The sequence below is a fragment of the Peromyscus maniculatus genome, chromosome 6 (genome assembly GCF_049852395.1).
Source record: "Peromyscus maniculatus bairdii isolate BWxNUB_F1_BW_parent chromosome 6, HU_Pman_BW_mat_3.1, whole genome shotgun sequence".
In the NCBI taxonomy this organism is placed as follows: domain Eukaryota; kingdom Metazoa; phylum Chordata; class Mammalia; order Rodentia; family Cricetidae; genus Peromyscus; species Peromyscus maniculatus.
The window spans coordinates 7842739-7856085 of record NC_134857.1 but is presented as its reverse complement, the minus strand read 5'-3'; the positions used below and the strand labels follow the sequence as shown (position 1 = coordinate 7856085).

Below are 13347 nucleotides of genomic sequence, written 5' to 3'. Positions count from 1 at the left end.
CTAGGAGCCTGTCTCAAGAAAGAGAGAGACAGAGAGAAAGAAAGGAGAGAGAGAGAGAGAGAGAGAGAGAGAGAGAGAGAGAGAGAGAGAGAGAGAGAGAGAGAAGAAAGAAAAGAGAAAGAGAGAGAAACAAGAGGGGAGGGGGGAGAGACAGACATAGAGGGAGGGAGGGAGGGAGGGAGGGAGGGCAACTCAAACATTGAAATTGTTCTTATAGCTTGTTCCTAGAAATAAAAAAAGCTCAACATTAAAAACAAATGTGTCCTAAGAGCTGGTCTGGATCTAGAATAAACTCATCTCAGAAGGAAGGGCTCTGAATAAGAAAGAGCTGCTAGGCAGTAAACAAGTACAAGATCATTTAAAAGAAAGACGAAGAAATTCTACCTTATTTGTCGTATAGCTATCCCAAATAATTAATTTTCCATCTTGGGACGCACTGACTAGTAGCCTAGAGGAGAAACACAAGAACAATTTGACATTGAGAAGAAAAATGGTTAATTAGTTACGCATTTTATCTTTGAAGGACACTTCAGAACAGTTTTTCTAATAAAACCTGTATACTAAAATAACTCTTCTTCCAACTTTTAAAAACATTGTTATATGCCAAACACTTTAAACAGAAATCAAAACATTTAGCCACTGACCGAAAGCATCTCTGTCTATGATTCAGTTTTTCCCTTGTGACATTTTAGCTCTGATGAAGATTTCAGTGGATATTAGCAGAGAGGCTGAGCATTGACTGATGTAAGTTCAGTGACGTAACAGCAGATCCAGGCCCAATACCCACACTCCACCCAGCCGAGGCTGTCACCCCAGAGCCTGTGAGTGAAGGGCGTGCTGTGGGCACTGGGCAGGCCACAGCAGTGTTGGGGGCATCTGCCATCTTGTGAGATAAGCCACTTGCATATGTTTATAATAAACCAAGTAAGTAAAGATGTCAAAGATATGATATAAAAAAGTACCAGGGAGATAAACAGTACATTATGGTTTGCTGCATTAATAAAAGGACAGTGTGTGGGCTGGGTAGTGACAGCACATGTCTTCAATCCCAGACAGAGAAAAGTTAGAGCACAGGAGGATTGCTGTGAGTTCAAGGCCAGCCTGGTCTACAGAGCTAGTTCTAGGGCAGCCAGGGCTACACAGAGAAATCCTGTCTCAAAAAACAAAAGCAACAGAAAATGACAATGTGTGGGAAGTGGACTTTTAACTTTCTGCACTTTTAACTACGTATGTGTGTGACTGTACACACATTTGAATGCAGGGGCCATGGAGGTCAGCGGTGTCAGATCCCCTGGGGCTGGAGTTACAGGTGGTTGGATGTGGCTGCTAGGAATGAAACCTGGGTCCTCTGGAAGAGGAGTCCATATTCTTAACCACGAAGCTGTCTCTCCAGCCCCAGAAACTGGAATTTCCAAGAGCTAAAGATGAAATGTATCCTAGGAGGAGGCTAACGATGAGGGAGCAGAGACAGGAAAATTCTGGGCAGCCCTGGGACTGGGGGCTTCCTTCCAGTCCTGGAGCTGAGAACACAGACAGGACTTAGGCTGCAGAAAGCTTTGCCCCACCAACTTATGAATTCTTGACTATGTGGTCACTGGATTCTTTTTGTTCTGTTCTGAAATTTTGCTTTGTCACCCCATATAAAATGTAAAAGATACAAAAACAGGTACAATTACAAAAAGCACTTAGCTTTCTTCTCTGTGGGCAAAGGTTTCCAATCTGTGTTTAGAGGGGGAGGTTCAAAGGCGCGCTGAGGGGGGACCAAGGAAAACTTGGAAATCAAGTGCGTCCACTGTGCTGACAGAAGTAATAACCCAGGAGTTAATTAGTAGAATACATGGTGTGTGTGTGTGTGTGTGTGTGTGTGTAGCAAATTCAGGTCATCAGGTGGCCAGAGCTTTTCACCCACTGGCCCAGGGCAAAATATTTTTATTTTAAATAAAAAAAAATCTGCCTTAGCTTTACGTAAGTTGTCAAAAATATAATTTTCTCTCTTCCCTTCTAAGAGGCGCATACGCTATGTTAGTGTATTCAACACCCTCACCACTTTTAGACCAAGATTATATTAAACTTGGAAACAGCAACAAAATGATTAACAAACATGAATGATCACAGAATAACAGTGTGTGTGTGTGTGTGTGAGTGTGTGAGTGTGTGAGTGTGTGTGTGTGTGTGTGTGTGTGTGAGTGTGTGTGTGTGTGTGTGTGTGTGTGTGTGTGTGTGTGTGTGTGTGTGTATTAGGCTGGGGAAGTAAAAGATTATTCCATTGCTTGGTCTGGTGGTGCTGACCTTTAATCCCAGCACTCGGGAGGCAGAGGCAGGAGGATCTCTGTGAGTTCGAGGCCAGCCTGGTCTACAGAGTGAGTTCCAGGACAGCCAGGGCTACACAGGGAAACCCTGCCTAGGGGTCGGGGAGTGGGGATGCATTGAATCAAAATACTTCTTTTGTATTATTCAATCTTTCGTGGAGTTAGTTAAGTATAGTAACATCCACAATTTAGATATAGACGTAATTCCGAACGGCAGAAGGGACAAATGGCTGTCTGTGGTGTCTATTAGATACCAAAGCACATGCTGGCCTCCAGCCTCCCTCAGTATCACAAGTACATGTTCCATATTTCAGGGTCCATGCTAGCCCTTCTCATCTCCTCCCCTACCCTAAACGCCCTCCACCTCACAGGCTTCCCTCCCCGCAGCCACTCACATGCCTATGCTCCGCCTTCTCCGCCCCTCCCCCAGCTCTCCTCCCTGCTCCTGCTCCCAGAGCCAGGTCCACTTCTCGGGCCCTGCTCAGTCTACTTCCTCTCTCTGCTCTGGACTCTTTCAGATGCCTCTGGATGTTCCTCTTAACCGTCCCATGGAGCAGTCACGTGGTCAGTGTATACACACCTGTAATTGTAACACTCGGAGCCTGAGTCAGGAGGATATTGATTTTGAGGCTAGCTGGAGTTACTTAGCAATAACCTGTCTCCAAAGAAACAACCCCTCCCAAAACAAAATAATTTTTACATATTAAAGACACGTTATAACACTCCTCTCTAGAGAGGATGCTATTACAAAGGTTTTACTAATCTGCTTAGAAGACAATAAAGAACACAAAGTAGACTTTAGTCAAAGGAATGCTCCTCAAAAGACACCCCAAAGGTGACTAGTTTGCTGACCAGGCCCGTTAGGGATGTTAAGATGCTAGGGTGTAAATGTCAATTCTCCAGGACTGAGCAGCTGGCAAGCTCCATTCCCATAACAAAGGAGACAACTCTGATTTACAACCAGCTATTAGGCCATCCTCACATCAAAGAACATTCCTCTAACAGGCTGCAGGGAGCAGAGGGTCACAATCAATGTTAAGTCCTGGCCTGCCATAAAGGCCCCAGTTCTCCTAAGACAGCACAATTATCATGCCAAGTGGGCAAAATGACCCCGATAACAACTATTTAAATAAGGATACACTGGCACCAGAACCACACAGAGAAACCCTGTATGGAGAAAACAACAACAAAAAGTATACACTGGTGTACTTAAAATAGTTCTGGCAATATGTCGTATCTTTGCTGTGTAAATTTCTCAGCGGCCTGAATGGCCAGACTGAAGATCTCCCGTCTGTTTAAACTGTTCAAAGTATAACCTGGGCCAGGACCTGCAGAGAGATGAGGATGACAGTGTACTTGGAATGCATAGGCCTTGGGTGCATAAGTTAGTGAAATCTTCTATCCAAGGCCAGCTCCACTTTGGGCATTCTCCAGAGCCAGACGTGAGCTATCTTAAAGAACATCTTCCTTTAATAATCTAAATGTGCAGAGTGATTTTTCACTGGGAAGGCATAATTCTAGAACAAAGAAAGAAATCCTCCTCTAGTTCCCAAAGGTCACGAGACAAAGATCTTTTTGAAAAGCAAACTGATTTTTCATATTAGAAACTTTGAAAGTATTTATTAACATTATGACTCTGTATGTTCATGCCTACTTGTGGGCCCACATGTGCGATCCCAGGGCAGCTTGCCAGGCAAACACCTCTATCCAAGAAGCCGTCTCGCATGCCCTAAAAACTGTCAACTTCAAGCTGAGGATCCAGCAAGCAGGAGCCTCTGGGTTTGAGCGCCACACTGGAACAAACAGCTCTAAACCTCTGAAGTGTCAATGCAAGGAACGTGTTCACAATCGATGCCTTTTCTACTGCACAAATAAGGGTTGTTCTGAATGATTTTTTTTTTGTTTTGTTTTGTTTTTGTTTTTCGAGACAGGGATTCTCTGTGTAGCTTTGGCACCATTCCTGGAACTCACTCTGTAGCCCAGGCTGGCCTTGAACTCACAGAGATCCTCTGCCTCGTGAGTGCTGGGATTAAAGGCGTGCGCCACCACCGCCCGCTGCAAACAATGATTCTTAACGAAAAGACTTCTGCAGGCAGTTTAGAAATGACAGCCACTGACCTGGAATCATAGCCCCAGTGCATGGCGTAGATCTTAGCGAGGTGGCCGCGGAGCGTGCGCCTGGTTCGCATTTGTATTCGGCCCACGGAGTCCATGTTAGACGTGATCTTTAGAGAGTGACAATAACATTGCTCTTTACCTTTCGACGTGATAAAAAGCAGAAACCAGTTCACAGTACCTGAAGGCGATTTAGTACAGAGCACAACAGAATGCCGTGAGCTCAGTCCACAGAACCATGACTGACACAGGTCATCCCGTGTGCTGTGGTGTGTGAGGAGCTCACGCACACACACAGACTTCCAAACTAACAAAGCTCCAGCCACAGTGGGCAGGAAGACAGGGAGGAAGAAGGGTGGCTGGGCAAGCCGCCCTCCCTGCAAGGACGGGTTCGGAACTGCAGTAAGCTGTCTGGAACACATGCCAGCCTACAAGCATGGTAAAGGTAATGTATGTGCAGTGTGTGAGGGGGAGAGAAAGAGAGATGCATGTGGAGGAGGTCAGAGGTCAACTCTGTGGAGCTTTCTCTCTCCTTCCACCTAACTCAGACTCTGGAGACTGAACCGAGGTCTTCAGGCTGGCAGGGCAACTGCCTGGCCTGAAGCCATCTTGCCCGACCCTATCCAACAGTTTATAAAGAACTAGAAGAGAAGCAACGATCAACACCGGAAACTCTTAGTACCCTGATTTGATTGATACACTGCATATGTACCCAGCTGTCACAGTGCGCCCAAAATATGGATGTCTTGATAGGAAAAAAATACACCAGCCATAAAGGGAAACTAGAAAGAAATGGCCAAAGAATTGTCTATAAGAAAGCCATGAGCTGGTGAGATGGCCCAGTGGTTAAGATCACTGACTGCTTGCCCAGAGGACCCAGGTTCAGTTCCCAGCACCCATATGGCAGCTCCCAGCCACTGTAATTCAGTTGTAGGGAATCTGACTCTTTCCTCTGGTCTCTGAGGGCACCACACACATGCACATACACACACACACACACACACACACACACACACACACACACACACACACACACACACACACACATGCACAGTGCATAGAAAAAAAGCTTAACCAGCATATACCAAAAAGATTGAGGAAAGTGCTTAAGAATAGAATGAACTGATGATTCTGCATGTCTCCACAGCGCTTACTGTCCTGCAGACTTCTATTTCAGCACCTTCAGGAACAACAGTCTGGATGTCACCCAAACTGTGACACCTCATGTGTGCTGCTGACATGACCCGGGGACACTTTACCTGAACCAGCGTGGCATCATTGCAGGCCTTCCTGGCATCCTAGAGCAAGAAAGATGATGACATGTTAAGGAGGGGGACCTCTAGGTGGAACAGGCTTGTATTTATTGAAAATACAGCTTTACTGTATCATATCATCTTATTCTTTTTTTTTTCCCAAGACAGGGTTTCTCTGCGTAGCTTTGTGCCTTTCCTAGAACTCACTCTGTAGCCCAGGTGAGCTCGAACTCACAGAGATACGCCTGCCTCTGCCTCCCAAGTGCTGGGATTAAAGGTGTGCACCACCACCGCCTGGCTACATCATCTTATTCTTAAACTTTGCTGAAATTAATTTTACCTAATATAAAAGGGGCCATTTTCAGGTACACAATTTAGTGAGGTTTTTTTTAGTACATTCAGAATTGAACCACACCATGATCCAATTTAAGACATGCCTACCACGTCTGTCTATTTGTTCCCAAAGAAACTCCATCCACCTGGTCCCCCTTTTCTGCATGCCTCAGCTTCTCCTCCCCTCCACTCCATCCTTTCTGTGTGCACTTGCCAACCAGACCCCTCTTGTAAATCAAGTCACACAGTACACAGCTTCTTCCACTTGGCTCATTTCCAAGACTCAGCCCTGTCACTGTATCGAGCAGCATGCCTCCATTTTAAGGCTGACGGTTCTAATGGGTGGCTTTTCAGCATTCTATGCGGTAGTTGAGAGTTTTCCACTTTTCAGTATTACAAAGCATAATGCGTGTTTTCCATCTCTTTGGGAATTCTACCTGCTGTTGTTCGGAGCTGCTGTACCAGTGATGTCCAGGGCTCCAGTTCCTTAGCATCTTCAGGTCACTTCCAACTTTTACGAAGGTCTGTGCTTTTAGTTACAGCCATCTTAGTTGTGAAGTATCTCACTGTGGTTTGGATTTTATCGAGAATCTTTCGATGTGTGTGTGTGTGTGTGTGTGTGTGTGTGTGTGTATCTGTCTGTGAGTATTAATCTGTGCACGTACATCGTTGGTGTACATCTGTGTTTGTGTCTGTGAGTGTGATGTGTGTGTGCCTGTGTATCTGTCTTTCCATGTCTTTGAAAGGATCTCTATTTAAAGCTTTGGCCAGCGTTTAGGTCAGGCCGTCTTTTATTGTCCAGATGCAGTGCTTCTTTACATGTTCTACACACTTGACCCTTATAGGATGTACAATTTTCAAACTGGACAGCATTTTTAAAATCTATTTTATTTATGCATATGTGTGTATGAGTTACCTGGAGAGGCCAGGAGAGAGAGTCACATCCTTGGAACTGGATATAGGTGAGTTGTGAGTCTCCTGACGGGAGCTCTGGAAACTGGACTTGGGTCCTCTGTAAGAGCAGCAAGTGCTCTTAACCACTGAGCCAGTTTTCTGGCCCCTTGACAGAGTTTTTTGATGTGTAAGTTTTTATTTGATGAGATACAGTTTTCTGCGTTTTTTTCTTTTGCTGTTGTCCTTTGATGACATATTTAACTATGGGGAGTGGATGAGGTCCTGAGCGAATGTGTACTGTTGACATGAACATGACCGTTTCAAGGAGCCCAGTGCCTCAGACCCCTGGGAGTGGCAAAGCCTTCCAGGTCAGGTTCAGAGACTGGTATGGCCCTTCCTCCGCTCTGCGTGTGGGTGTTGACAAAATGGCTGACCTTTACCTAAAACCCGTGTGTGCAAAACTATGGCCCACAGCCTCCCCTTCCTGGTGACTACAGCCTGAGATGGCTCCCCGAAAGAGATCTCTGTTAGCTGCCCACCTTCTCCCTCCCGGCTGGTGCCGTACACAGTGAGTCTCCGACTTTCCAGGCTGCTGGTGGTGTGCTTCCAGCAGAGCACATGGCCCACGGGCGCTACCACACCTGGCTTAAATTTTATTTGTTTTATGTAAGTGTTCTGTCTGAATATGTCTGTATACCATGTACACGCCTGGTGCCTTCAAAGGAAAAGAGGGCACTGGTCCCCTAGAACTGGAGTTACCGTCAGTCATAGGCTACCATGTGGGTGCTGGAAACTGAACCTAGGTCTTCGGAAGAGCATCCAGTGCTCCTACCTTCTGAGTCCTCTCTGCAGCCTCAGAGACAAACCTGCACAAACATTCTGTATCCAAGCAACTGTGACTGAGCCATTAATAAACACTTTAGGTGTTTAGGTCCAGCGTGCAGAGACACATCGTGGGATTTTTTACTTTTGGTGCTGGGATGGAACCCAGAGCTTTACACTAAACACTTTATACCAAACACTGGCTCAGCTACTAACCTACACCTTTTCTGTTGAAGGTGGCACCATTTCACTCCCTGGGGAGCACTTTCTGTTGGCTGCTCTTCATCCCCCACCCCTTGTTTTCTCGCCTCCTTCTTTCTCATAACATCTCTACAGACTGTATTCTTGGCTTTTACACTGTCTCTAACAGTGTATCATGTGAAACCTTCCTGATGCTGCAACCCTTTAATACAGTTCCTCACATTGTGCTGACCCCCAACCATAAGATTATTATTATTATTATTTTTGCTACTTTATAACTGTAATTTTGCTACTGGTATGAATCGTAATGTAAATATCTGGTTTACTGGTTTTCTGGTGGTCTTGGGTGACCCCTGTGAAAAGGCTGTTTGACCACTTCAGGGGTCACAAACCTACGTGTTGAGAACCACTGGTCTTGAGCTAGCCAATCATCTACACTGGCAAGGGCCTCCAACTACATTGCTGGTTATCAGGCCTTCTCCCTTGGTTCCTCACTGACATCTGTAAATGGTTTTAGCTTGTACTTTCCTCTGTGAAAAGAGGCAGGCAGCTGCTGGGCTACTTACAACCTACTCCTTCCTCCACCAAATGCAAAGAGGCCATGGCATCTTTTCATTTCCAATTTTCCTTCTTGGATACTCCCCAGTTCCTGGAAGTTAGTGTCTGCTCCACTGATGCCCCTCGGGCACTTACTTCTTATGAGTGTTTACAGGCCCTTCCCTGGAGCTTGCCCACAGCGCTTGGCAACTCTTCCCCACCAGAAGGATCCCAAAGTCTAAGTATCTTTTGTTTGTGTTTGAGGTAGACCAAGCTGGCCTTGAACCCCAGATTCTCCTGCCTAAGCCTGAGCCATGCACTGTGACCACCATGACCAGCCATTCTAAATGTCTTTCAGTTTATCTGTTCCTTCTTGGCTGGGCATTTCAGTTGACTTCCCAGACTGAAAGGCATCACATTTGTCTTTTATGATTACTGTCTTGCAACAAAATACTGTTGAGATAATATCTCCTCGTGTTATAGGGTAACATCTACCCCGTGTATCCCACCAAAAAAACTATGATTCTCAGTGTGCGAAGGAGAGAATTTTTAAATGCTTTCCACTGGCATATGATAACCATGGGTTCCATTACATTCTCATCTGTGCGGACATTGGTTTTGATCATACTACCCCTATGAGCCTTGTTCTCTCACACTGAACCCTTCCTAGGTGAAAACTCATCATTACACTTGTCTCTCAGCTAGATTAGACATTCTACTTTTCATTAATTTAAAAATTGTACTGTGTGTGGGAGCATGTTGGCCGCAGTACATATGTGGAGGTCAGAGGACAGTTGTCAGGAGTCCGTCCTTCCTGCCACCGTGTGGGTCCCAGGGCTAGAACTCAGGTCATCAGGCTTGGCAGCCAGCACCTTCACCCACAGAGCCGTCTCACGGCCCTAGGCATGCTACTCGCTTTTCAGCGTCAGCCAGCACGGGCAGTGCTTTGGAATGACATGGGGAAGAGTTCTCTAGAAGCATGCTCAAAACAACTTAACCATGCCCATATTGTTTCCTTGAGAGAGGGTCCTACCTGGCCCAAGCTGGCTTTTGAGCTTGCTAAATAACAAAGGATGAGGTTACAGGTGTATGACATCACAGCTAGCTCAGGCCAACCCTTCCCGCCTCATGAATGACGTAATATGTGTTGACCAATAAGCTAATGAGTAGTGTTTATAGACTGCTGAAACTAAGCTAAGCAGTGATGATTTAAAGTGGAACACATCCTACCTGGATCTGATTCCGCAGCTGCTCAGCCTCCTGCCGCAACTGTTCCAGTTCGCTCATCCTTTGTGACTGTTTTCCTCAGGAGTCTCACGTGAAGAACTAAGAGGGGTGTGTGTGCCAGTTAATTTGTATTTTAATCTGCATGTAAAGCGCGGACATACAACTTTTTAGTCCTTCCAAATGTAAATGAAACAACCAACATTACTGGAACTTAAAATTGCTTAATAAACAAACAGAGATCATCCACAAAGGGACTGTATGCAGGAGGAGGACATGGACGTTGTCAATACCAACATGGAGTCATTTCTGCCAAACCTCCCATGAAGGAGGTGCTTGTCCACACACATGCATACCTATGAAGGAATATTCAGAAATAAACTCTCTATGAAGGAGAGCCTAGATACATACATGCCCACAAAGGGATATTCAGAATTTCTGCAGTATCCCACATAAGCGATTCCCATTAAGCCAGCTCCCCCCAGAGCCCGCACCAGCTCCAGACACAGCGAGTGAGCAATCCCCTTGGTTTCCAGCCTAGGTAGACAGTCCTCTTTTCCTTCCTCCTTTCTCCTCTTTTCTAATCCCAGCATCCTCAGGTGCATCCATGGGACTCCAGACACCTACCCCTCTGCTGTTCTAGAAAACCTGTTATGGAGAGTGTCGGGTCCAAAAGAAACCCAGGACAAATGTCTACTGTGACGCCTGTCAGCACACCAAAGCACTGCTGGCCTCCAGGCTCACTGAGAACCAGCGGCCCCTCACTCGTCTCACCCTGCTCCTACCCAAACTTCACCAGTCACGGGCTTCCCTTCCGCCGGGTTCTCACTCCTAGATAACCTTGCCATCTGACCATGAGCTGTGTGCTGTCCTGGTCCTTTGGCGTTCTCCCTTTTCCTTTCTCTCTGCCTCCTCCCCCGCTCCCTCCACCCCTCTCTCCGTCTGCTGGCCATGTGCACTTCTCTCCCTGCCCTAGACTCTTCCGGACGCCTCTGGCTGTACTCTTCTTCATATCTACAATAAAAACCTTCTTCTCAACCATACCTTGGAGCAGTCATGTCCCCACTTTATACATCTGGTGCTGCAAAAACCCACTATATACAGAGTTGGTCTTTCTATCACCTATTTAATTTTTAATTTAATTTAATATTTTAGTTTTGTTTTTTTTTTTTTGAGACAGGGTTTCTCTATGTAGTTTTGGTGCTTATCCTGGAGCTTGCTCTCTAGACCAGGCTGGCCTTGAACTCACAGAGATCCGCCTGGCTCAGCCTCCCAGGTGCTGGGATTAAGGTGTGTGCCATCACCACCTGGCTCTATCACTTATCTTAGGTCAACAATGATTGAAAGATGAGGGAGAGATCTTGAGATGGGGTATTTACGACCAAACCATAGGAACTGATAATAGACAGGTCTAGGGAGAGGCTGGCTTGTGATTTCATCCTGTCTTTTGTTTGTTTTTGAGACAGGGTCTCACTATGTAGATCAGGTTGGCCTCGAACTCTGAGATCCACCTGACTTTGCCTGGTTGCAAGTTCTGAGATTAAGGCACACACCATGGCCAGCCTGAAGCTGGTTTGAATGGATCCTTCTGCTTTCACCTCCCAAGTGCTAGAATAACAGGTATGATGGTTTGGAGGAGAATGGCCTCAAAGGCTCATATATCTGAATGCTTGGTCCCCAGTTGGTGGGACTGTTTAGGAAGGATTAGGAGGTGTGGCCTTGCTGGAGTAGGTGTGGCTTTGTTGGAGGAAGTGTGTCACTAGTGGTGGACTTCAGGTTTTAAAAGCCCATGCCAGGCTCAGTTTCTCTTCTCTGCCTCCAATTAATGGATCAGAATGTGAGCTCTCGGCTACTGCTCCAGCACCATGCCTGCCTGCCTGCTACCATACTTCCTACCATGATGGTCATAGACTCATCCTCTGAAACAAGCAAGTCCTCAAATAAAGGCTTTCTTTTGTAAGTTGCCTTGGTCATGGTGTCTCTTCACAGCAACAGAAAACTAACTACGACAAGAGGTGTGGGCCACCACACCCAACTTGGATGGCTTTACATGCAACTCAAACTTAGTGTTTCAAAGCTGATCTCCACACACCCCAATTCTCCTGTATTTCAGACAATGGTAATTCTATTGCTGTAACTATTTGAGTTCAGAAACAAAAACCCTAGGAATCATTCATTTCCATTTCCCTCAGACCTTCCAGTCTATTCCATTAGCAATCCTGTCATCTGTCCCAGGAGCTGATGGAGTCTGCCTGCCTCTAGTGCTATTAATTTGGTCAAGCCACCATTCTCTCACCTGACCTCTTCTCTTCTGCCCTTGACTTTTCCCTACTCCTGTCGAGAGCAGGCACTCAAAGCTGAATTCTCTCTCTGTGTGTGCATGTGTTCATGTATACATGTGAGCGCACACACACAAGAGCTCACGTGAAAACCAGGACAACCTGGGTGTCTTAGGGTTACTACTGCAGTGATAAAACACCAAGACCAAAGCAACTTGCTGAGATGGGAGGGTTAATTTGGCTTACACTTCCATATCACTTTTCATCATTGAAGGAAGTCAAACAGGGCAGAAACCTGGAGGTGGGAGCTGATGCAGAGGCCGGGGGCAGGGGCGGGGGTTGTTTACTGGCTTGTCCCTCATGGCTTACTCAGCCTGCTTTCTTATAGAACCCAAGACACCAGCCCAGGGATGGCTCCACCCACAATGGGCTGGGCTCTCCCCCATTGATCACTGATCAAGAAAACGCCCTACAGACTTGCCTACAGCCTGATCATATGAAAGCATTTTCTCAATTAAGATTTCCTCCTCTCAGATGACTTTAGCTTGTGTCAAATTGGCATGAAACTATGCAGCACACTGGGGTATCATTTCCTAGGCCCTCTCCACCTTCTTTTGAGACAGAGTCTCTCCTACTAGCCTGGAGCTCACCAAGCAGGCTAGACTGGCAGGCCTATTAGCACCAGAGATCTGCATGCCTCTGCCTCCCCGTTGTTATATGATAAGCTTTGTACACTGTGAAGATGAGTCTCTGCCAAGGCACCTTCGAATTGGTTTAATAAACAGCTGAACGACCAATAGCTAGGCAGAAGAGGATAGGCAGGACTTTTGGGAAGAGATAGGAACTCTGAGAAGAAGAGAGGTGCGATTTGCTAGCCAGACAGAGGAACTGGGATGTGCTACTGTACTGAGGGGAGGCAACGAGACACGTGGCAGAATGTAGATTAATACAAACAGGTTAATTTAAGTTTTAAGAGCTATTTGGAAACAAGCCTAAGCTCAGGCCAAGCTTTCATAACTAATAAGTCTCTGTGTCATTATTTGGGAGCTAGTGGTCCAAAAGGTTCAATTACATATCCCAGCATTGGGATTACAAGTTCACTAGCAAGCTTGGTTTGTTTGTTTGTTTGTCTGGTTGGTTTTTTTTGTGTGGGTTCTGGAGATGAACTCAGGTTCCCATGCTTGCAGGGCAAACACTTTACCAATGGGATCTTCTCCCCAGCCCTAACGCTGAACTCTTGACCTCGACATGCAGAGGCCAGGCAGCAGCGTTCAGTCTTTCTCTCTCATATTCCCACACACCCTACACGCCCCCACCCCTCTCCTTCCCCCAGCTCTTGCTGCTCCCTGGGGACACCATTGAGCTCTAGCCTCTGTGCTT

The 13347-nt window shown here is 46.3% G+C and overlaps 1 protein-coding gene across 4 annotated transcripts in view; it reads right to left on the bottom strand.

Annotated features, from left to right (window-relative positions):
- Gnb4 (G protein subunit beta 4) overlaps positions 1–13347 on the bottom strand; it is a 64222-nt gene that overhangs the window by 35047 nt on the left and 15828 nt on the right. For 3 of the 4 annotated variants that reach the window (XM_076573895.1, XM_042278932.2, XM_076573894.1), the window contains exons 2-5: positions 9695–9829; positions 5684–5722; positions 4428–4534; positions 385–448 (exon numbers count right to left, since the gene is read on the bottom strand). In XM_076573895.1, coding sequence (XP_076430010.1) covers positions 385–448; positions 4428–4534; positions 5684–5722; positions 9695–9751 — 267 coding nt within the window. In that variant the 5' untranslated portion in view covers positions 9752–9829. The remainder of the gene's footprint in view (positions 1–384; positions 449–4427; positions 4535–5683; positions 5723–9694; positions 9830–13347) is intronic. The other variant, XM_006971133.4, reaches the window with a different exon arrangement.